Genomic DNA, 24,504 nt, shown 5'->3' on the forward strand with positions numbered 1-24,504 from the left:
AAGAGAAATTGTCCAATATTCAAGGCTGCCAAGAATAAATGTATGATTAAACATTCCTTCTTGAAATATGTTTGGTAAAAAATCCCACAGATTCCTGGTGTGTGGATTCAGGTTGTACTAATCATATCTGCAATTCCTTGTAGGGGTTCCAGGAAACCAGAAAGCTTAAAGAATGGGAGTTGTTTCTTACTTTGGCTGATGGGAGCATGATTCCGGTTGTAGCTGTTGGAGTGTTTAATTTATGTTTTAAGTCAAGAGTTTTAGTATTGGAAGACTGTTTGTATGTACCTAATGTTCGTAGGAATTTAATTTCTGCTACTTACTTAGATAAACATAGATATTGTGTTATCCTGAAAGACAATGTTGTAATAAAGAAGGATAAAGTGTTTATCTGTTCTGACAATATTGTGGATGGTCTTTATATTTTAATTCCTGATAAGCATGAATTATATAATTCTGAATTAGATAATAACTCTCATGTAAAATCATTAAAGAGAAAGTTTCCTTCTACTAGTAATGCATATCTTTGGCACTTGCGTTTGGGTCATATTAATTCAAATAGAATTCAAAGACTGATCAAAGATGGACTCTTAGAGCCCATGGACTTTGATGAATTTCCAGTTTGTAAATCTTGTTTGGAAGGTAAAATGGCCAAATAACCTTTTAATGCAAAAGGTAGAAGAGCTTAAGATTTACTAGAGTTAGTGCATTCTGATGTATGTGGTCCTATGTCAATTCAAGCAAAAGGAGGTTATCAGTATTTCATTACTTTTACCGATGATTACTCAAGATATGGTTATGTGTATCTAATGAGATGGAAGTCCGAAACTTTTGAAAAGTTCAAAGAGTTTAGGGCTGAAGTAGAGAATCAATTGGGTAAACACATAAAAGTCATTCGATCTGATTGTGGTGGTGAATACCTTCTTGGGGTTTTCAAAGATTACTTAACTCAAAATGGGATTGTATCCCAATTGGTTGCACTTGGAACTCCCCAACAGAATGGTGTAGCAGAAAGAAGGAATAAGACTCTTTTAGAAATGGTTAGGTCCATGATGAGTTACTGAACTTTACCGATTTCTTTTTGGGGTTATACCTTAAATACAACAATACATCTTTTGAATTTAGTCCCATCAAAATCTGTTCCCAAAACACTCATGAAATTGTGGAGTGGGCGTAAGCCTAGTATGAAATATCTCCACATTTAGGGTTGTCCTGCACATGTGTTAAAAGGGAAGCCTGATAAATTGGAACCAAAATCAGAAGTGTGTTTGCTTGTAGGTTATCAAAAGAAACTAGGGGTTATTTATTCTATAGTCGTAAAGATAACAAAGTTTTTGTTAGTACAAATGCTAAATTCTTGAAAAATGACTATATGAATAATTTTACTCTTAGAAGTAGAGTTGTGTTGGCTGAAATGAATGAACCTATAAATGAACAACTAATGGATGAAACTAGGGATGATGTGGCTGTATTAGATACACCACAAGATACTACTCATGAAATGTCTAGTACACAGGTGCCTCGTTGTAGTAGGAGAATTGTTCGGCCTCCTATAAGATTCATAGGTTTAGGAGAAACTTATGAAATTATCTCAGAAAATGATGAATTGGATCCCTACACCTATGAAAAGGCAATGAATGATATAGATGCACATCATTGAGTCCAAGCTATAAAATCTGAATTAGATTCTATGTATTCCAATCAAGTTTGGGATCTTGTAGAGGCGCCTAACGGCATTAAACTTGTTGGTTGCAAATGGGTTTACAAGAGAAAGAGAGAGATAGATGGAAAGGTTAAAACCTTTAAAGTAAGGCTAGTGGCGAAAGAGTATATACAAAAAGAAGGTATTGATTATGATGAAATATTTTCTCCAATAGCAATGCTTAAATCTATCAAAATTCTCTTATCCATTACTGCTCATTATGATTATGAGATTTGGCAAATGGATGTCAAGACTGTATTTCTCAATGGTAATCTTGAATAGGAAATTTATATGATACAACCAGAAGGTTTCATAGCAAAGAACCAAAAGTATATGGTATGCAAGTTCAAAAGGTCCATTTATGGACTTAAGCAAGCATCTAGGTTATGGAATATCAGATTTGATTAAGCAACCAAGTCATTTGGTTTTGAGCAAAATCTTGATGAACCATGTGTGTACAAAAGATATTGTGATAAAGTAGTAATGTTCCTAGTGCTTTATGTTGATAATATTCTACTCATTGGAAATGATGTAGGGGTAATGTCATCAGTAAAGGTTTGGTTGTCAAGCCAATTTGATATGAAGGACTTGTGTGAGGCTAACTTTATTCTAGGGATCAAGTTTTTGCGAGATCGCAAGAATAAGATGTTAGGCTTATCACAAGCTGGATATATAGATAAGGTTCTAGAACGGTTTAGCATGCAAAACTTCAAGAAAGGATTACTTCCTTTCAGACATGGAGTTCCTTTGTTTGATGAGCAAAGGCCTAAGACTCAAGAGGAAGAAAATATGATGAGACAAGTTCCTTATGCTTCTGCAATGGGAAGTCTCATGTATGCCATGCTTTGTACTAGACCAGATATCTGTTATTCAGTTGGCATGGTCAGTCGATATCAATCAAATTCAGGACCAAAACATTGGCAAGCTATAAAGCATATTCTCAAGTATCGATGGAGAACAAGAGATTATATGCTTGTTTACCGAAGTAAGGATTTGATACCTATTGGCTATACAGATTCAGATTTTCAATCTAATCTAGATTTCAGAAAATCCACTTCAGGATGTGTTTTCACCTTGGGAGATGGAGCCATAAGTTGGCGGAGTATTAAGCAATCTTGTATTGCAGACTCTACCATAGAAGCAGAATATGTTGCTGCTTGTGAGGCAGCAAAGGAAGCTGTATAGCTCAAGAAATTCCTTTCTGACCTTGGTGTAATGACAATGGAGCAAGTTCCAATCACATTGTTTTGTGACAATAGTGGAGCAGTTACACAATCTAAAGATCTAAAGAATCATAAGAAAGGAAAGCACATTAAGACGAAATACCATATCATTCGAGATATTATTGCTTGTAGAGATGTGGTGGTAGTAAAGATTGAAAGTGCAAATAATCTAGCAGATCCATTTACTAAAGCCTTGTCTCAAAGGACTTTCGAGTCACATTTGGGTAGAATGGGAGTTAGATTAGTGCACAATAGTCTTTAGGGCAAGTGAGAGATTGTTAAGATTAGTGCCCTTAAATCCTTTTGTATGATGTTATGTATGATATTAAGTTTGACATTGTGTATGACATTATGTATGACTTAATATTGTGTTTAATGAATTTGTTTTATTATTATCTGAAATAATGGTAACATGAATATTCAGACATTATCATTTAGTCCATGAAATGCATAGTATGTGATTTATGTGAAAAGTCACAGAAGATATAAATCATAAGTTCTTTGTAAATTCAGAATTATAGTTCGTAGTCGGTGATAAAATTGGGCATTTCATCTGCGAAGACTATAACATATCAACCACGATGATTTGTTTTGATCATGGAAGTGGAGACTTTTGGTTGATGTGTTAATATATTTTAAGAGTTAAGACATATTGAACTGGACCGCTGTGAGATTTATTATTTTCCTAAGGACTGTCATATGAATAATAAATCTCACAACTTGTATTTGCATGAACTCTTAATCCTGAGAAAATAATAGATCTGATCATGAGATGTAGGTTGTTTTGATATATCAGGAGTGAGATATATAGTAATTGTTAAAATCTCAGTATGTTGGGCAGTCACATTTAGTGTTGATGGAACATGTATTCTCAAGATAGAATTCATAGTCTCTTAACGGAGATATAAAGTATTCCCTTGAGATAAATTTAATGAGTTTGTTATTCAAATAGTTAGGTCTAACCACTTTAGTAAGATTAAAGTATATATTTATGGAATTAGATTTCATAAATATATAATGAATAACATTAAAAGATTAAATCGGGTATTCAAGGATTAAGATGTAGTAATTTACAAAGTGGCAGTCTACATTAATGACTTTGTATTACTACGAATATTTTATGAAGGGGTTGGATGTATAATAAGGTCTTGGGATATAATTTATAAAGTGGTATTAAATATAGTTAATGGTAACTTTGGACTTGTCAAGAGTTGACAGAAAAGCCCAAAGCCCATTGAAGCTAATGTCTTATTGGTCCCACTCCAAGCCACACACTTAAGCCCAATTGGAAAGGACCAAAAGGCCAGCCCAATTAGACAATTGGTTAGATACAAAGGGAAAAACGTATAGAATTGGGTAAGAGAGAAAAACAACATGATAATGGTGTGGAAGTGAGTGTATGTCACTATCTAATCATCCCTTTGTAACCAATTGAGAGTCCACACTTTTTGGACGTTAGTGGAATTGGAGTGAATATTAAAAGTATTCCTAAGTGCTTCAATTTTCAGTTTTGAAATTCACCACTTCAAGGTACGTTCTCTTGTTCTCAAATTCTGAAATTTACTTAACGCATGTTGTCAATTTCGAACGATGTAGATCCGTTATTTTTCCGCTGCGTTCACATTTATTTTCATCTAAAAAACCGAAAAACAAAAGGAAAATAATAGAAAGATTTAGAGAGAGAGAGAGAGAGAGAGAGAGTAGAAACATTGTGGGTTTGAAATATCTTTTCCCTTCGTGGCCTGTGTTTGCTTCACTACCTTATCTTCTTGTCTAATAACCCAGATATCAAGCCAAATAAATAAAAATAAAAAAACAAAATAGAATAGAATAGAACATGAAATTGAAACTCATGAGAGAACAGAAACAAAACCCAAAAACTAAAAAATCCTAATAACAATTTAGGTAGAATTTGATCATTTAGGTTGTTTCCCTAATTTCAACAAAATCCCTAAATTGGCAGCAAACCTAATTGAAGACCATTGGATAAGCGATTAGTTAAAGACAATAGAATAAGAGATTAGTTGAAAATTACTGAGAAAGAATGGTCTTAATTATATCAAGGCTGGGTCGGGCTTTGAAAAAGATAGCATCCATCCCTAGCACCATCCTTAAGTTTTCAAGAAAATAAAACTTACCAACAATTGTGTGGAACTGAAAGATGGAGGAAGATCGGTCTAATAGTAGTGGAGAGGCCTCTCTTAGGTTTCTCTCTCCAACACTCTCTGCATCTTATCATATTTCTATCTCTGTGTTTCACGGTCACATATGCTCTCTATTCTTTATATCTCTCTCTCTAGCCGTTTTTTATTTAATATAGAGAAGCAGAGCATCGGGTTTAGGGTAAGGGTTATTTTTTGGCTAGTATTCTGTAATTATCATCCATTTTTGCCAATTTTTTTTCATGTAGTAATCAACGTGTTATTGATTAGAAGATGATGCAATAATTTAGTATTAACCTTTATGAGGAGGAAAAAAAAGATCCTCTAAATAAATATTAAAAATAGTGCATATTTTGAAAATGCATAATAAAATTGTAACAATAAAACTACTTAAAAAAAAATACATGTGATGACTTTTACAAAAGCTATTATAAAGAAGTTGCTGGATCAATGTAGAAAACTGAAATATTTACATCAGGTAAAACTGTAAAATAATGCAATACATCTGAAACATGGAATAGGTGAATTTTTTAATATTACGCCGGCTACGGTGGAGAAGTTGGTGGAGCAATGCTATTTGTTTCACATTCTAATTGCTTTCCAAAAGCATTTGCCATGAACCTATGATACAAAATGTGTGTGTGTGTGTGTGTGTGTGTGTAGCTTGATGCTACAAAAGAAGCATTCAAAATCATTTGTGAACAGTTAAACAATATGGCTTCTCTTTTTTTTTTTTCTTTTTTTTTTTCCTTCTTTGTTAAAGCCTAGAGACAAACGGAGAATGAAAATCAAGGACAATGTGGTTTCCAACATCCAAGACCAAAAAAAGATTCGAAAAAAAAAATCAAGGATGATGCAATCTTCAACACCCAAAATAGTAAAGACAAACAAAAAATGAGAGTCAAGGACGATGCGATAATAAAGTAGGTAGAAATCATTACCATGCCTACTTTAAAAAAAAAAAAAAACACTTAATTACATAGTTTTATATAAATTAAAAAAAAAATTGGTAATTAAATGATAGTTCTTCAAGTCCCAAGCTGAAGTAAACCATTTCACATACATGGAGCTATGTAATATCATCACAAGGTCAGTTCAAATATTTCATTTTACAAGTTTATGCTTGATGCTTATTGTGCTTATCATTATTATGTCCGTTTTAAAGTCTCTATAACACAAACTAACACATTTAGTATCTTCCCTTAAAAAAAAAAAAACANAAATAGAATGTAACAGAATAGTCAATATTATATATATATATATATATATATTAATGGAAAGTAAATAGATAGAGAGTACATTATAATTTATTATTAATAAGTAGTATATTATTTTCTATTTTAGCAATATTTTATATATATATATATATATCTATACTATTATTTAAAGGACTTTTCCTGATTAGATTCCTCATTTTTTATGCCTAAATAACCTCATCATACCCATTTACAAGTTTTCAACTAACGGGGTAAATATATAAATTAAAACTCTTTCACTTTAAGACTCATAAACTCACGTACGCTTTGCAATTTCTATCTCACTTTCTATTTCTCATTCTTCTTCAGATTGAAGACATTTAGTTTACCTCTACATCCTCATTTCTTTTTCTTTAGATTAAAGACATTTACTGTCAGAGATTCTAACAAATTTTCAGGTTCTATCTTTTGCAAGTTCCTTTTTTTTTTTTTTAAATGATTGACTTTCTTTGAATTCTACTTTTTATTTTTTAATGTGTGTCACGTTAACTCTCTTTTTTTTTTCCTTTTTTTTTAAATGTAATTTTGAAATGAATGATTCCTTTATATACTCTACTACTGTACTTCTTAATGAATTGTCATTTCATGTTGTAGGTATTGTGATCTTTATGTTACAAAAGAAGCATTCAAAATCATTCTTGAACAATTAAACAATATGACTTCTCTTTTTATTTTTTCCCCCCTTTTTAAGACAGTTTTTTTTTTCCGTCATTATATATGTTTTTGGTGTTAAATTTTTTTATTTTTTATTTAGGTATGTAGCAACCTTAAGTTCTATTTTTTTTACCATTATTGTATATGTTTTTGGCGTTAAATTTTTTATTTAGGTATATGTAGCAACCTTGAGTTCTACTTTTTTTTTTTTTATATGTATCACATTAACTCTCTTTTTTTCTTTTTTCTTTTTTTTTTAAAATGTAATTTTGAAATGAATAGTTCCTTCATATACTCTACCACTGTATTGATGATGATGTGGTGATAAAACTTTAAAGAGTCCATGATAGAGTTAAATTCTAAAAAATTTTATTTTTATTCTGAACAATTTTAATAGGATTTTCAGGAAAAATGATCTCATCAAAATTTAAATCAAACACAAACTCTAACAAACTTATGCTATTATCTTTAATAATACGCACGCTAACTTTGGTTTGTTGATTAAAGGGTTTTTTTTTTTTTTTAAATACTTGGTTTAACCCTAATTCTTTTCTCTCTCAGGTTTTATATACGCACAATTTTTTGGATTGCATTAAGGAGTCATTGGAATGGAATATTAGATAAATTCGGGTGACGGGTGACATTTAGTTTACCACTACATCCTCCTTTCTTTTTCTTTAGATTAAAGACATTTACTATCAGAGGCTCAACAAATTTTCAGGTTCTATCTTTTGCAAGTTCCTCTTTTTTTTTTTTCTTTTTTATGATTGACTTTCTTTGAGTTCTACTTTTTTTTCTTTTTTTTTTTTGTGCGTTAACTCTTTTTTTTTTTAAATGTAATTTTGAAATGAATGGTTCCTTCATATACTCTACCACTGTACTTCTTAATGAATTGTCATTTCATGTTGTAGGTATTGTGATCCAAAATATATATATATATATATATATAATATTGACTATTCTGTTACATTCTATTTTATTATAAACTCCCAAAAATAAATGGTTTATAAGAAAAGTAATAATAATTTTTTTAAATTTTTAATATTTGGTGTGAAAGTGGAAACTAAAAAGAAATACTATATTTACATTATATAAAAGAAAAATCAAAACATATTTGTTGTCTAAGATCAAAACAATCAAAACAGCAGAACTGAAAAATCAAAAAAATTGTGTTAGAACTCATTTCCCTCTCCCTTATATGTGTGTTTGTTTCTAAAAAAAAAAAAAGGTAATTGTCCCACATTGTTTAAGAGAGTGTGTTATGTGTAGTATAACTTGTCCCACCCTCTCTAAAAAGTTATAATGGCTTTTGAGTGGAGTTGTAATGTGCCTTTGTGTTAGAACCTATTTCCCTCTCTCTTGTGTGTGTATTTGTTTCTCAAAAAAAGAAAAAAAGAAAAAGAAAAAGAAAATCAAAACATTCAAAAAAAAAAAGAGAAAAAAAAAATCAAAACATATTTGTTGTCTAAAAATCAAAACAACCTATCTTCCTTAAAATTTAGAGGCCGTTTCATATGACATTTTAACTAACACATTTTAGTTTTTAAATAACATTATATATATTTTACATAATTTTTTACCTATATATCTTTCCAAAAAATACAAATAAAGTTCTATAACAACATTACCAAAAGGCCCTAATTTGTAAACCAGCCGAATTATAAAATAAAAAAAATTAAAGAATCACAAAAGAGAAAAAAAGAAAGGGCATTTACGTAATTAGGAAGTAGTAAAACAAAAGAAAGCTCGGATAAATAAAATGAAAATTGAGCAGAGAGACAGAGAGAGAGAGAGGTGCTCACACTCAGAACAACACACACTTACTACCTTGTTATTTGTATTTTGTTATTTTGGATTTGGAGGAGGAGGAGGAGGAGCCTGGGGTGTGGGGTCCGTGTCCGTGAGTGATGAGCGACTCCAAATTACTATTTCCTTTTTCCCTCTGAACTCTCTCTCTCTCTCTCTCTCTCTCTCTCTCTGCGCGGATTTCAATTTCCTCAGCAATAAAACCTTTTCCTTTTCCTGTGAAGCAATCAAAGCAAGTTTCTTGATCTCCGTTTTAGCTCTGGAATTCGGCAAAAAATGGCGAAGCGTGGATATAAGCTACGTATCCTTTTGTTTAGGGTTTTACTTTGCTTTTCTACTGAGCTGTTGTTTCAGCTTCTTCTTCTTCTTTTTTGCTTTTGCCTATTTACTTCGTCTCTCAGCAATTTAAAAGTAAAAGAAACTTTAGAGTTTGTTTAATAAGTAAGTTCAGAAATCAGTTTACTGTTTGTGTGATTTGACTGAAAAAAAAAAAAAACAGAGGAATTTGTGGCTCATTCCACCACTGCCACTGTGAACTGCGTCAATATTGGGAAGAAGGCTTGTCGTCTGTTTGTAACCGGTGGTGATGACCATAAAGTTAATCTTTGGAGCATTGGGAAACCCAATTCTTTAATGGTAATAGGAGGGGGAGGATACTTTCATTATATTTCTTGCTAAATTAATAATCAATTTTGTTTTTATACAGACCTTGTGTGGACATACAACTCCAGTTGAATGTGTAGCTTTTGATGAAGTTTTGGTGCTGGCTGGAGCTTCTAATGGTGTTATAAAGCTATGGGATTTGGAGGAAGTAAAGAGTTAAAGTCCATTTCCTTTTGTTTTTTTGTTTTTTTTTTTCATTTCGTTATGCAACTAATTATGCTGCAGAAGAAGAATATGAATGTAATTATTTTATTGTTTGATTGCTATTCTCTAAGTGTAGTGGTTCGAACTCTTAGTGGACACAGATCCAACAACTGCAGTGCTGTTGAATTTCATCCGTTTGGAGAGTTGTTTGCATCTGGTTCAGTGGATACTAATCTAAAGATATGGGATATTAGAAAGAAAGGATGCATTCACACATACAAAGGACACACTCGAGGCATTACTACTATCAAATTCACTCCTGACGGTCGTTGGGTAGTTTCTGGCGGATTCGATAACGTTGTTAAGGTCAATTAACAATAAAATTATCTTATCATCAATGTCAATGTTAATGTTGTTTGCTGCTTTCTTCTTATCACACTGTCTATTGAACAGGTTTGGGATCTAACTGCTGGGAAGCTCTTGCACGATTTTAAATTCCATCAAGGTCACATTCGGTCCCTAGATTTCCATCCCCTCGAGTTTCTCCTGGCCACAGGTACAGCATCTGACTTGAAATTTTTATTATTATTTATTATTTTTGTTTCTGTTTAGAGTGTAGAGGTTGTTAGTTTTTGTTGGTTATGTTAGATTTGTTTAGTTCCCTTCCCCCCTCTCCTTTCAAAAATAGAAGAAGCAATTTTCTACTTTTTATTGACCTGTTTTGTTTAACACTATATTTATGTCAAGTTAGCAACGTTTAGTTGTTGATTTTTTTATTTATTTTAACATTTTGTCTCATGTACATATAGATGTACCCATTCTTCTGATTTCCTTTTGTCTGCCTCCTGAAATCAGTGTATTCTCGCTAGTTTGTTTATTTAGTAATTAGTAAGCTTTTTATAATGTATTAATATGATTCATTTTACAGGTTCAGCGGACAGAACAGTGAAATTCTGGGATTTGGAAACTTTTGAACTAATTGGATCTACTAGACCTGAGGTATCTGACATTATTTGTTCTTTAAAATGAAAGTTGCTTGGTCACTTTTAGTATCTTGGAAGTTCAATCTTATGCTGGGATTACCCTAAAATACAAAAGACATGTACCAGGCCTCCTTTTCTTCTGTTCTCTATGCCAACCTTTTTATTTATTTATTTAATTTTATAATACTTGGATATGGATTGCATCCAATTTCTCTAACAAAATTAGTTACCCCTTTCCAGTCTACAGGAGTACGGGCAATCACCTTTCATCCCGATGGAAGGACCCTACTTTCTGGGTTGGAAGATAGTTTGAAGGTTTGGATTGTCATTGTCATGTAGTTTAATGAAATTGTATGAAGATGGTACCTAAACATCTCATCCATGCTTGGAAATTGTAGGTTTACTCATGGGAGCCTGTAATTTGTCATGATGCTGTTGATATGGGATGGTCAACACTTGGTGACCAATGCATTAATGACGGAAAACTTCTGGCTTGCTCATACTATCGCAATTCTGTTGGAGTTTGGGTAGCAGATATATCGGTACTGTTATCTTTCCTTGCAACTTTTTCCCCCTTTTTTCTTATCTCTTTAATTTTCTCTGTACCATTAGGTCAATTTAAGTTATATTCTTTATGGCAGCTTATTGAGCCATATGGGTCTACTTCAAGACCTGAGCAAAATGACCATACAGAGCAGAAAATTAATCTTAATTTCCAGGGAAGTCATTCTTCAGAGAAAGGAGGAACTGGTATCAGGTCAACTTCAGGCTTGCGGTGTATGTCTCCGGATTATGAGACAAAAGAGATAAAGAACATATACGTAGATTGTAAGTTGTTATTTGTTAATTTTAGAAATGTTACACTTTGAAACAATTGATTATTCAAAATAAGTCCTCAGTTTTTAATATCATAAACATGGTCCTCATCCAAGAATGTAGAACTTTTGAGGGGTCCCACAACTTATAAATATGGAGTATCAAAGCTGCTTAACAAACATTTTTTTTTTTTTTTTGATAGGCAATAAGAGTATTATAAAACAAACTGTAAAACAGAAGAAAGCAAATACAAGGTGTTCATGATGGTGAACACAAGGAAATGCAACAAACAGCAAATACAAGGTGTTCATGATGGTGAACACAAGGAAATGCAACAAACAAACAAACAAACAGCATCAAACTACTTAACAAACATATAGAAAAAGAGGAGGAAAAAAAAAGGATTAGAAAACATATAAAAGAAAATGTTGTGCTAGTTATGAGTTTGCATTTAAACTCATTCTTACCCCCTCCCCACCCCCCAAGTGTTAAAGTACGTCATTTATAGCATATGTTGGAGATTGGCTTGGTTTGCCCCAGTCAGAATTTGAATTCCTTATTCATCGTCTTTTCAGAAAGTTTATTATGGTTATTCTCTTACACGCATTCAAGTTTCTAGATACTGGGTGTTTTTTGTTGGTTTTTCTTAATCAATGGAGGAATGGAGGTCTTGGCCTGGTTTAGCCAACCATAGGTTAGAAGAGTGCAGTGTTAAAGCAAGAGTGACAGTGGTGATTATCAAAAAGTTGTAGCATCCATAGTGCTCACAAAATGCTCAAGTATATTAACTTTTATGTAATTGTATAAATACTTATGTCAAAAGTATTATAAATTATTGTAATTGCACCTAATGAGCTAACTTAGCATAATAGTTTCTAGATGAATGTAGGTTAATGATCAAGGTCCAAATCTGTTTGCTTTTATCATATTGAAAGTTTTGATTACAAGAGGCAGAATCATTACTTCTCTATAATCTTTGAATCTCCCCTTCCCCTCCCTTTGGGGCCAAAACTAGGGGGGGGGGGGGGAGGGAGAAAGAAAAAAAAAATTAAAAAAAAAATTCTATATAATCCATTAGTATTTGAAAGGGTATCGACAAATTGCTGTTTTTTGCAGCAGATTATGTACCTTAGACCCAGAGACAAGTATAGTCCAGCCCATGTTAAGCGTGGGTACAGCTTGCATTGAGAAAACTGCACCTGAAGGCATGTTGTAGCTTGTGTTAAATTGTGGTCAAAGTTTAGCTGGCTTTTTTATTCTGAACTAAGTCTGGGCTTGCGTAATTCAGAGCTGTTCTGGTTTCTGATCTATGGAGATAGGGATTTGGTTCTACCCAAGTTAATATGATGTCAAGGTCTAGGAGGCTAGGACATTGAGAAGGTATACTGAAGATAGAAATTTGCATAGGAGTTTAATTTGACACACAAGCGCTAATCTAAAAAGTGATCTATTATGGATATGTCAATTCTTTTTTGGCACTTATTTCCGTCATTTTAATCCAACTTTCCCTGATGTGCTGTTTTGTCTTCTTTTCAAAGCTACTGGTGGAAAGCCTGTTGCTTCACAGAGAGCTGAGTCCTTCAATTCTCCAAAAGTGGCACCCCCATCGGATTCAAAGGATAGGAGTTGTCTGCCATCTCAGAAGCAGAGCCCTTCAGTTGGTTTGAATGCAAGATCTTATGAAAAAGCGCTTGATAAGTCCTTTGTTGTTCCTAGCATTGTACCTAGGGACAGTGCTGATGGAGATGGGGCAAATTCTGGAAAGGAATCCATCAGCTTTTCAAGGACAAAACGTGGAATGTTGCTCAGACCAGCTCATGTTCGGAGGCCATCAAATAGTAAAATTGAGTTCGAGAGGCTGCCAGAAGTTGTTGAATCTGGAACTTTGAGCAATGTGACGAGCAATTTAGATTGTGCAATAGATTCAGACTTCCAATCCAAACATGGATCTGAAGATGGATCTAGAGAATCCTGTGAGGATAAACATTCTAATATCAAGATTGTTACGGAAAAGCTTGACAAAATTTTGTCACCACGAACACCGTCTAATCAGGAAAGCTGTAAGTTCTTGTACTATAGTGCCATCTGTTTACAAATGAAATATAAATATATTTTGTCATTGATTTGTCCTGTTTATATTTTATTCCTCTAGCCCATCTACTTTCTATCCACACAAATTTTCCCATTAATGTGTTTGCTAGCTGATGATCTCCATTTACCCATTGAAGCCTTAACTCAAAAATCTTTGGGCACTCAACTGAAGTTTTGTATGATTTTGCTTTGTCAGACTGCATTTAGTTGGCATTAAATGTCTTGCAACACATTAAATTGAATCAGTCACTCTTATGTATGCAAAGAATTTTTCTTCTACGCATATTATGAAACCACTTTGTCACAGTTTTTGCAACTATTACTTTCTAATAGATGCAGTCATTTTTACTTATTGTTTTCTTGTATAGCCATTCAGTACAGTCAAGGTCAGCTCTATACCGGCTCTATAGTATAGGCAAAATGAGGCGGTTGCTTAAGGCCTCCAATTAAAAAAAAAAAAAAAAGCCCCCAAATTTTAACCAATAGGGTTATTTCTTTCATTGTAATAGTATCAATTAAGTCCAAATATTAGCCAATAAATAAAATAATATTTTTTATCAAATGAAAAACAAGGAAAAAAAAAAAAAAAAAAGAAGAGAAATGTTATGTCCGCAACATTTTTCGTAATACTTTCATAACAAATCCTAAGGAGGAGTTTGGTTCGCTGTGATGTATCCTTAATGTGATACACATTGTGATGAAGTGACATTAAAGTTTTTAGTTTATTTTATTTTTTCTAATATTACCATAATTTATAAATATAAAATATATTACATCATCTTAATTTCATCACCTTCCTAAACAATGTAATGTTGTCTTCTTGTATTGAGGTTACTTTAATGTAAGATTACAATAATGTAATATTACAGTGTAATGTAACATCATGGCGAACTAAACACCCCTTAAGTGGTAAGTTGTTACTAGTTATTATTGGTGGGAAAAAAAGTAATTTTAGTGCAGGGTTCAAATTAGAACCAGTAACAACTTAACATTTAGGATTTGTTGTCAAAATGTTATGAATGAAGCGCTTCTTGAAAAAGGGGGAAAAAAAAAGTGCAATATACAAAAAATTTCACAACATTTTTCATCACACTTGAGTTGGCAAACTTTTATTAGTTCAAATATAAATTCACTATTAATATCATTTTTTTACTTACTACTATCAATTGCCGCATCAACAAGTGTGAAAAGTTGTGTCAAATTTTTTGTGTATATAGACTTTCTCAAAAAACAATTATATATGGTTCGTGTTAATTAGTAATTTTAAAGTGAAGACTTGTTCCCCTTGGCAGCACTTATATCTGCATTCTTAGTATATAGAAAATTCATAAATTACATAGGAGAGTCAACATCACATGGAATACTCTTTGAAGTAACTGAAAAATATTGTTGTTTAGAGTGTTGTAACTGAATGGGGGGAGTTCGCAGTTTCTTTATTGAGTCCAAATTCTTTCAATTAGATTTAGAGGAAGGGGGACGTTATTTCTTGCTACGGATTTTTGAGAGGGGCAAATTCTTTATGAGATTAGTTTTCATGGGCAAGAATGTAGCACAATGGCCGATGAATAATATTGAAGAATTCGTGGTTGGGAAGAGGTCCAAACAGGTTTTTATTTTCAGAGAAGGTGACACTGCCTTTACTCTCCAAAGGAGCTTCAATTCCTCTGGTCAGTTCTTGCTATTGACTGAGCTCAAAGCTGGTGGGTCTAGGAGGTCGATTATTATTCCTGAAGGCAAAGAGAAATTTGGTTGGAGGGCCTTTGGTCTTGAACTGAGAAAGTTGTTGAACCCTTCCCAATATATGGTGGGTGGATATGGTCTCCCAAAGTTTATTCCTCAGGTGCGGAGGTATAACTTGGAAGTTCAAAATTCTAGAACTTTTGCTGAAGTTGTGCAAGGCTTTCATGGAGGAATAGAGGATAGAAAGCAACTAAAACAGCTAGGTTACTTAGCCAAGGGGAAGATGACATAGTTAGGAGAGGAGAAGAAGGGGGTGAACCTGAGACTTAAAGGTGCCAAAGTGGGGGTTTTTCCGGTGGCCAAGTCTAATAAGATGGAGGTGGTGGGAGGGGACAAGAAGGAGCAGAGCATTAATGAGGAGATAGAGGTAGGTGAAAAAAATCAGGTAGACTCTAGGATACGTTGCCCAATCTTCAGTTTGAATTCAAAAGATTATAAAAAAGGGAAGAAGAGTGTTGATAGGAGATCTTGCTGGTCAGGAAGAAGTCTTATCGTGGAGGTTGATGTGACAGGGAGCAGACGGGTTTTCTAGGATAGAAAGAAAGGGGGAGATACGAAGTGCAGAGGGGTATCACGAGCAGTGGATAGGGACTGCAATATAAAAGCACCAAGGGCCCTAAAATGGGTTGCACGAGGAAATAAAAAGGCTGGAGATAAACCTGGGTTGGGCCTAGGCAAAAGCCCATTGCTGACCGACACACTTAAGAGCCCTTTTATTTCAGTTTTCTCGGGCCCAAGTTTTTTTGAAGTGGGCAAGAGTTCTCTGACTGGAGAAGGGAACTCAGCCCAGGCTCCGACGACAGAGGTGTGCCCCAAGTCTCCTCCCCAGCTCTTTGACCTTGAGCTAGAGGTGCTGGACCAGTGCGCCAAGCCTCCGATGGTGGCTGACGGCTCTTTCTTCGCTGGAACCAGCTCCGATGAGCCCACGTTGTCACTGGGTAAGTCCGATACGGTGATTTCGCGGTCATCGGTTGAGCTTTTCCTTTCTGGTTTCTTTTGGTGCTTATCGAGGGGTGGGCTGGGCTTGTGGTTATGGGTGTCAATAATGGGGTTGAAGGGGGCTGGGACAGTAGTGCCAACCTTAGGCCGATAGAGGCCTTGGATTATGATTAGTCCAGCTTAGCGGTGATACCCATGAAGGCAGAGTGTGATGTCCCTGGGGCGAGTGCTTTGGTGGTGGGAGAATTGAATCATTCGGATTTGGGTTTGGGTAGAGAGGATAGCTCATCAATCCCTCTAATGTCTATCACTCCCTCTGGGTTGCATTTGTTAGCTGATTTGAACTGTGGTAATGAGGCATTGGAGTGTATGAATACGTTGGATATGTCTAGTTGGGTGAAGAACAGACTTCCTGGATTTAGTGAACTGGTGGGGCTGCCTCTGAGTCGACATGAGAAGTTATGTATTGCTTTGCTACAAAAGATTGAGAAGGAGATAGAGGATGCCAAAATGTTGAACATGAAAGTTACAGTTCCTAAAAAAGCTGTCATTAATAGGGATAAAGGGAAGAGAGAGCTGAGGAATTTGCAATATTCGATTAACTATGATGGTAGGTAGAGTGTTGGCGGCTGAGCTAATATTACAGTTGGGTTCTTCTTGTCATTATGAATTTAAAAATTCTTTCTTGGAATGTTAGGGGTTTGAATGACTGTTGGAAACGTTTGATAGTGAAAAATTTATTGCGTGAATGGAAGTGTGATGTAATTTATCTTCAGGAGACTAAGCTTACTGGCTTGGACAGACTCATGGTTGGCAACTTGTGGAGTTGTCCTTATGTGGACTGGGTGGCTTTAGATGCTGTCTAGACGGCGGTGGGGTTTTGATGATGTGGGATAGGAGGGTCTTAGAGAAGTTGGAGTTCATGGTGGATTCCTTTCTGTGTCTGTTCGATGGAAAGGGGTGGGGGATGGCTTTAGCTGGGTGTGTTCTAGGGTTTATGGCCCAACTTACAACAATGCGAGGGGGCTATTGTGGGACGAGTTGGTTGGTGTTCAGCAATATTGAAACGTCCCATGGTGTTGCATTGGGGACTTTAATATTGTCCGTTTTCCAAGTGAACGGACGGGTAATTCCCGTCTCACTCTGGCTATGGAACTTTTCTCGGAGTTTATTGAGGACCTTAATTGGATAGATTTGCCTTTGGAGGGAGGGAGCTATACCTGGTCTAGCGGCTCATAATAGCCTTAGATGTCTAGGATAGACAGAGTTTTGGTGTCCCATGATTGGGAGAAGCAATATCCGGATGTGGTCCAGCGGATTTTACCTCGCCCTATTTCAGACCATTTCCCAATTCTAGTGGAGTTAGGGGGAATGGCGAGGGGGAAAAGTCTGTTTAGGTTTGAGAATGTGTGGTTAAAGACGGACGGGTTCACTGATAGAGTTCATTTTTGGTGGAATCGACATTCTTTCTCTGGTACTCCCAGTTTTGTGTTTGCCAAAAAATTGAAGGCCTTGAAGGAAGATATCATTCAGTGGAACCGTTCAGAGTTTGGTCATGTCGGTCGCAAAAATTCTCAATTACTTGAGGCTTTGAAATTGCTAGATGCCAAGGAAGAAGAGTTTGGCCTCTCTGCTACAGAGACATGTGAGAGAGTTGTGGTGAGATCTGAAGTAGAGAAACTTCTCTCGTTGGAAGAAATCTCTTGGAGACAGAAATCAAGAATGTTATGGATTAAGGAAGGAGACAATAATACCAAATTCTTCCATAAGGTGGCTAACTCTCGTAGAAGGTTTAACCATCTAAGTATTTTGGAGGTGGATGGGGTGATTTATGAGGAGTCTGAGGTGGCGGCCAAGGTGGTACAATTTTATAAAAATTTGTATTAGGAGACTGAGGAGTGGAGGCCTGTTGCGGAAGGCTTGGAGTTTGATCAGATAGACGGGTCGGAGAGGGGCTGGCTTGAAAGGAGGTTTGAGAAGGAGGAGATTCTTCTAGCTGTCAATGACTTGGCTGGAGATAAAGCTCCAGGTCCAGACGGTTTCTCTATGGCCTTTTTTCACCAATGTTGGAGAGTGGTGGAAAGAGATATTCTAGCAGTTTTTGAGGAGTTCTATCTCCACAGTAATTTTGAGAAATCTTTGAACGCTACTTTCATAGCATTAATTCCTAAGAAGAATGATGCTTCCAATATTCGAGATTTCAGGCCTATTAGCTTGGTGGGGAGCTTGTACAATCTTGTCTAAGGTTTTGGCAAATCGTTTGAAGCTGGTAGACAGATCAACTTATCTCTGAGTCTCAGAATAGTTTTGTAGGAGGTAGACAGATTCTTGACTCAGTCCTTATTGCCAATGAGTGTCTTGATAGCCGTGTGAAGAGTAAGACTCCGGAGGTTATTTGTAAGCTAGACATTGAGAAAGCCTATGATCACGTGAATTGGGAGGCTCTTCTTGATCTTTTGAAGAGAATGGGCTTTGGGGAGAAGTGGTGTAGATGGATTTGCACTTGTATTTCAACTGTCCAGTTCTCTATTTTGGTTAATAGGGCGCCAGCTGATTTTTTTTAAGAGCACGAGGGGTCTGAGACAAGGGGACCCGTTATCTCCTATGTTGTTTTTGGTTATAATAGAGGTTTTAAGTAGGATGCTAAAAAGAGTTGAAGGTGCTGGCTTGATTAGGGGTTTTAAGGCTGATGGTAGACGGGGGGAAGGGGAATGTATCTCGCATCTTTTGTTTGTGGATAATACTATTTTGTTTTGTGATACGGAAGTGGAGTAGATCCTTCATGTTCGAATGCTTCTCTGTTTTCAGGCTGTGACAGGTTTGAAGGTTAATGTCTTGAAGAGCGAAATGGTTCTAGTAGGGGAGGTTAACAATTTGCATGCATTGGCAGAGATTCTGGATTGTAGGATTGGGACTTTGCCTATGACCTATCTTGGTATACTGTTGGGGGCTTCCCACAAGTCCCCCTCTATTTGGAATCCTATCTTGGAGAAAATTAAGCGGAAGTTGGCTGGGTGGAAGAAGCTGTACTTGTCTAAAGGTGGAAGATTGACGTTGCTTAAGAGTACGTTAGCTAGCCTCCCTACTTATTATTTATCTCTTTTTACCATCCCTTCGCATGTGGCTAATAAGATTGAGAAGATGCAAATGGACTTCTTGTAGGGGGATTTGAAGGCTCATTTGGTAGGGTGGGATAAGGTGTGTGTTCCTAAGGCGAATGGTGGTTTGGGAGTAAGGAAAATTACTACTTTTAACAAAGCCTTATTAGGAAAATGGTTATGGCGGTTTGGGGTGGAGGAGACTTGTCTTTGGAGGAGGGTTGTAGCTTTGAAGTTCGGGAAAGAGTGGGGGGGTTGGTCTTCCAAGTTGGGTAGGGGTGTCCACGGGTATGGTTTATGGAGAAGCATCCGAAAAGGTTGGGAGGTGTTTTGTAAATGCATTTAGTTTGAGGTAGGGATGGGAGATAGAGTGAAGTTTTGGACAGATCGGTGGTGTGGGGAGTTACCACTCCATCTATCCTTCTCAATAATGTATGGGATTGCTTATAATAGAGAGGCATCTGTGGCCTCATCTCTTGAAAGGTTGGGGACTAAGGCTTGGAGAAGCTGGAATGTTCGTTTACTCAGGGATCCAAATGATTGGGAGTCGGGAGAGGTGGAGGATTTCCTTCGTACCTTGGGCTCAAATTTACCTCAATCTGAGCACGGAGACCGTATGAGGTGGAAGTTGTCAAAGAAGGGGAATTTTGACATCCGTTCTTTCTATAATAAGCTTTGTAGTCTCTCGTCTATTATCTTTCCTTGGAAAGGTGTTTGGAAGGTTAAGACTCCTCTGCGTGTCTCTTTCTTTGTTTGGAATGCAGCTTGGGAGAAGATTCTTACTAGGGATAATCTGCGGGGTAGAGGCTTTGATTTTGTTGACTGGTGCATTATGTGTCGTTGTAGTGGGGAGTCGGTGAATCATTTGCTTCTCCATTGAGACAAAGCTTATCAGTTGTGGAGCTTGGTTTTCAGATCTTTTGGGATCAATTGGGTTTTGCTAAGATCGGTTGCAGATACGCTTTTTGGTTGGTGGAATTGGTTGGGAAAACACTCTTCTAGTATTTGGAATTTAGTTCCTCTGTGCCTAATGTGGTGCATTTGGAGGGAGTGAAACTGGCGTACTTTTGAGGACTTGGACAAATCCGATGACCAGTTGCTCGCTTTTTTTAGTGGCTCTCTTTTTGATTGGTCTAGGACCTGGGCACTTACCTCTAGTGATTCTCTCCCTATGTTCCTTAATTCCCTCATTTGTTCTTAGTTCTTTGTTGGTTGTTGTTTGTTTTGTTTTTTTTTCATGTTTGTTTCCTTCTCTGTAATCTTTGTTCTGCCTTATGTTGTTTTCATAAGGTAGCTTCTTGAATATACATCTTTCTTACTTATCAAAAAAAAAAAAAGTTAATTAGTAATTTTGTATTTAAAACAAGATAATAGAATTTAAGTAATATTAAAAAAAATTAAAAATAAAAGTTATTTAAATATATAAAATGCCTCAATTCAGTTTTTGCCTTAGGCCCCCAAATGCATCAAGCCGGCTTTGGGTACAATATCTAATTCCACCCAATTTTCTAATATTACATAATGTAAAGCATGCTGCTTTCAGCTGACTTTCAAAATTTTCCTATATTTCTAAAACATTTGAGTCTTTGATCATATATTTTGCCAACACCAGAATTAGAACCTCTCTTTTAGTTCAAACCTAGTACTGTACAAGAGGTGTATGGGCCATTCTGTTAGTGTTTTCCTCCAAAATCATAAATTGTATATACTATGGTATCTCTTTTAATGCTTGCCCCTTCAGTACCTTTTCTTTTGCCTTGATATCAGGTTAGCTGATGAACAACAGTTACTATTCCTTAATTAGTAGTGGTTTTGTTGATGATCTATGAAATAGCTTTATTCTCTGTTGATGGAAATAAGTAGCTTTCACGTTATGTTTCAGGTGATGAATCCCTTAATTGCAGCAAAGGGATAAGCCCTGTTAAAATGGTCAATGGAGGTTTGCCATTGCTTACCAACTGCTTTATTTTATGGAATATAGAAGTGGGATGGATCTTGACTCTTTAAAGAATTTCATTTGGCAGTTGCAGTTGTACAAGGAAGGACCCGCTCTCTGGTTGAGAGGTTTGAAAAAAGAGAAAGATTTAATAGTATTGAAGATCAAGCATCTACTATGTCTCGTGTGATACCTGAAGCAGATAGAACTCCCACTTTGGTGGTAAAACATTTTGACTCTTTAAAAGCTTTTTTAGACTATTGTCTGTAGCCATTTGTCAACAGTGGCATCTCTGCTGAGTTTGAGAATTCACATTTTCATAGATTAGGTCCCTATTAATATATAGGAGGAAATTTTCAACAAGTAGGTTTTTTTTGATAAATAATTCAAAATTTCATTAGGTATATATAGAAAAGTCATTGGAAGGACTTTGCTGCTAACATATAATCAAGAATATTTGAATTGAATTATCCCTCAATAATATTTCTTTCTTGGGAAACCTTCCGTTTACTAATCCAAAGTGGTTCAGATCATCTGATGATTGCCATTGCTTTTCACCTTTTAGATAATGTGGAGAAATCAATTTGTGAATTGGTTAAAGATATGTAAATGGAAATTGGGGGTAAAAAATCTGCTCTTATTTTCCCTAAATTCTCTTTTTGTAGGAACACATTATGACTTACTGTGTATTTCCTTGAAAATATTCAGTTGAAGATGCAATTCAAATGAGACTTTGTGGCAATTTTCTGTTAACCAGTGGGAGATTAATTGTTCTTGAAACATTTACATAGAAAGATAAACTTACATGTGTATGCAATGTCACTTTTGGTTAACTAAAGCTGTTTACTTTTTGTTTCACATTGTTTTCTAATTAACAGAAAGGAGAACCTCAAACTTCTGGAAGGGACTCACCATCTTCAAATGATAAGGATGTAACTGAAGATCTCATGCAAACTCATGAACTATTCCTAAGTACCCTTCGCTCTCGCCTAACAAAATTACAGGTAACCTTATTTCTTGGAAGTCAACTTGAATAATTAAGTGATGACATGCAACCTATTGCTTTACTAGTAATAATAAAAGGAAAAAGTTTTCCTACAAACTGGTTTGAAGAAAAGTTTCTCCGACCCACTATGTGGCAATTGATATTAGTTGCATGACCTATTTAATGAGTCATGTGACATGTTTAAATAATGCATGTAAATGGTTTTATGAGTAGCCATATAATGGGTTGGAGGAAAACTTTGTCCATAATAAAATGTTTTCTAGTAGTAGTTATGGTCCCTGACGTGGACTAATTCATGCTATAAAGATAACCTCTGGAAGCTTGATGTGCTGAATTGTCCATGGATGTATTGCAATTTAGAATGTTATATTAGCTCTGCAGTATATAAAATGCATCTAGCTCTATGTAATGATGGAAAAGACTTCTTGCTGGTACAAAGAGTGGAAAGAGAAAAATGAACCAACCTTCACCATCTGTTGTTCAAGTACCTTAATTTATTTTAATTGAGACTTTGTTCTAAATTTGCTTTTACCCTGGAAGTTACTCGTTATAATGTGAACTTGCAGGTGGTGCGACATTTTTGGGACCGCAATGATATTAAAGGTGCTATTAGTGCACTGAGGAAGCTTCAAGATCTTTCTGTGGGTATTTATTTGAAAAAGTTCAAGTGTATTTTTTTTCTAATGATCCCACTAGTAATTAATGTTTTTTTTCATGCATATTTGGTTGTTCTGTTCATCATTTGATCCTGATACAGGTGCAAGCTGATGTGATCAGTGTTCTCATGGAAAAAATGGAGATTCTCACCTTAGATCTGTTTTCTTGCTTGCTTCCCGTGCTTTTGGGCTTGCTGGATAGCAAGGTAGAAAGGTAATTCTTTCATGCGTAAGATGGTAAGCAAATTCATAATGCTAGGGACTGGAAGATGTTTGGCCTAGGACTTTTTACCATCTTAGTGCAGTCACCCTATGAGGGCCAGGACCCTGCAACTAGAGCTGGATTATCTGAAGTAACGTGAATTTTCTCACATGGTTCATAATAAATTATATATTGAGCTCCCATGATGAGAAAACCATATTCTTCAGCATGATTTCGTTTTACTTATTTGGACTTGAGCCCATAGGTTGTTGACATTTTGGCAATGTAATTTTTAGGGGTAGGTATTAAACCTTGAAAGAGGGGGGGGGGGGGGGGGGGGGATCAGCATGCATATATCACAAGTTTTCGTGGTCTAAATTTATGCATAAAAAATAAGTTTATTAATCGAATAGTAAATAACATCTGATTTGAATGAAATTTGATATGCGTGTCAAAAACATAACGGTTTAAATTTTCAAAATTCACATCCAATAAAACCTTGTTGTCCGTATTGCAGATTGCTGCATTGGAATTGGAAGGGTTAGAGAATTCTCACCAATTGAATCTATCATGATTGAGGGATGGCTAAACCCTAGACCTTAGTTTTTTATTTTAGTGAAGTCAGAAAAATTTAGGAATTTGAAGTAAATTGATTTTAGGGATGGCCAAAAATCTTCTTCATTTGACTTTTATTAGTTCCTCTCAGTCTCTCTTTTGTCCTCAAGGCCAAACCACAAATCCTTTAGCTATGTTATGTGTGTGTAGCATCTTTTTCAGCTTCATTTTGGCATACTGAATCTTTCCTGGTCATTTTTTGAGTCCATTGACACCATTGCTTTTGACATGTGGAATGCATGTCTCCTGGGCATCTGATTGATTTTCCTTGTTGCAAATTTAGCAATTGACATATAGAAAGTCAAGCCATTTTTCGCTCTTGATTTTCCTGCAGGAAGGGTGGTTTGCTGGCAAAATGTGCTCAGGAATTGAATCTAGTTCTTCAAGAGTAATGTTAATTCTGCCATGCAAATGAGTTTTTGCAATTGTGGGGTGGCGGCTCAACTGACACCCTTTGACGGTACTGCATATAAAATACTACACTTCCAAATTAATTACAGTTTCTCATGTCTCACAATTTTTTCCCAATGCTTTCCTACCTTTGAGTCATCATCCTTGGCGTTTGTCAGTAAAGAGCACTAAAGCTTAATGCAACATTTTAAGCCTGGTCTTCTGTAGTGCATAATCTCCTAATTTTGATTCTTTAATTCTGGAGATTATCGTTTGTATCTTGGGTTCAATTGTATGTAATTGTAATCATGTGCCAATTTAAAATTCATCTGTAATATTCAGCTATATATATTTGTTCTCCAACTGCAGCAGTTTATTTATGTATTCAAATTCTTTTTGTATGGGAAATGCAATTCTAATCG

At 35.5% G+C, this 24,504-nt stretch overlaps 1 protein-coding gene across 2 annotated transcripts in view; it reads left to right on the forward strand.

Annotated features, from left to right (window-relative positions):
* The first annotated feature begins 8,771 nt into the window (after positions 1-8,771).
* LOC111986464 (katanin p80 WD40 repeat-containing subunit B1 homolog KTN80.2) overlaps positions 8,772-24,504 on the forward strand; it is a 17,945-nt gene continuing 2,212 nt past the window's right edge. The window contains exons 1-15 of one of the 2 annotated variants that reach the window (XM_065760257.1): positions 8,772-9,104; positions 9,303-9,439; positions 9,510-9,621; positions 9,747-9,976; positions 10,064-10,166; positions 10,539-10,609; positions 10,834-10,908; positions 10,992-11,135; positions 11,235-11,421; positions 12,948-13,469; positions 21,160-21,216; positions 21,302-21,435; positions 22,092-22,217; positions 22,786-22,860; positions 22,977-23,089. In XM_065760257.1, coding sequence (XP_065616329.1) covers positions 9,080-9,104; positions 9,303-9,439; positions 9,510-9,621; positions 9,747-9,976; positions 10,064-10,166; positions 10,539-10,609; positions 10,834-10,908; positions 10,992-11,135; positions 11,235-11,421; positions 12,948-13,469; positions 21,160-21,216; positions 21,302-21,435; positions 22,092-22,217; positions 22,786-22,860; positions 22,977-23,089 — 2,111 coding nt within the window. In that variant the 5' untranslated portion in view covers positions 8,772-9,079. Of the gene's footprint in view, positions 9,105-9,302; positions 9,440-9,509; positions 9,622-9,741; positions 9,977-10,063; positions 10,167-10,538; positions 10,610-10,833; positions 10,909-10,991; positions 11,136-11,234; positions 11,422-12,947; positions 13,470-21,159; positions 21,217-21,301; positions 21,436-22,091; positions 22,218-22,785; positions 22,861-22,976; positions 23,090-24,504 lie in introns of those variants that run through there. The other variant, XM_065760258.1, reaches the window with a different exon arrangement.

This window comes from Quercus suber, unplaced genomic scaffold, assembly GCF_002906115.3.
Source record: "Quercus suber isolate HL8 unplaced genomic scaffold, Cork oak 2.0 scaffold_359, whole genome shotgun sequence".
In the NCBI taxonomy this organism is placed as follows: domain Eukaryota; kingdom Viridiplantae; phylum Streptophyta; class Magnoliopsida; order Fagales; family Fagaceae; genus Quercus; species Quercus suber.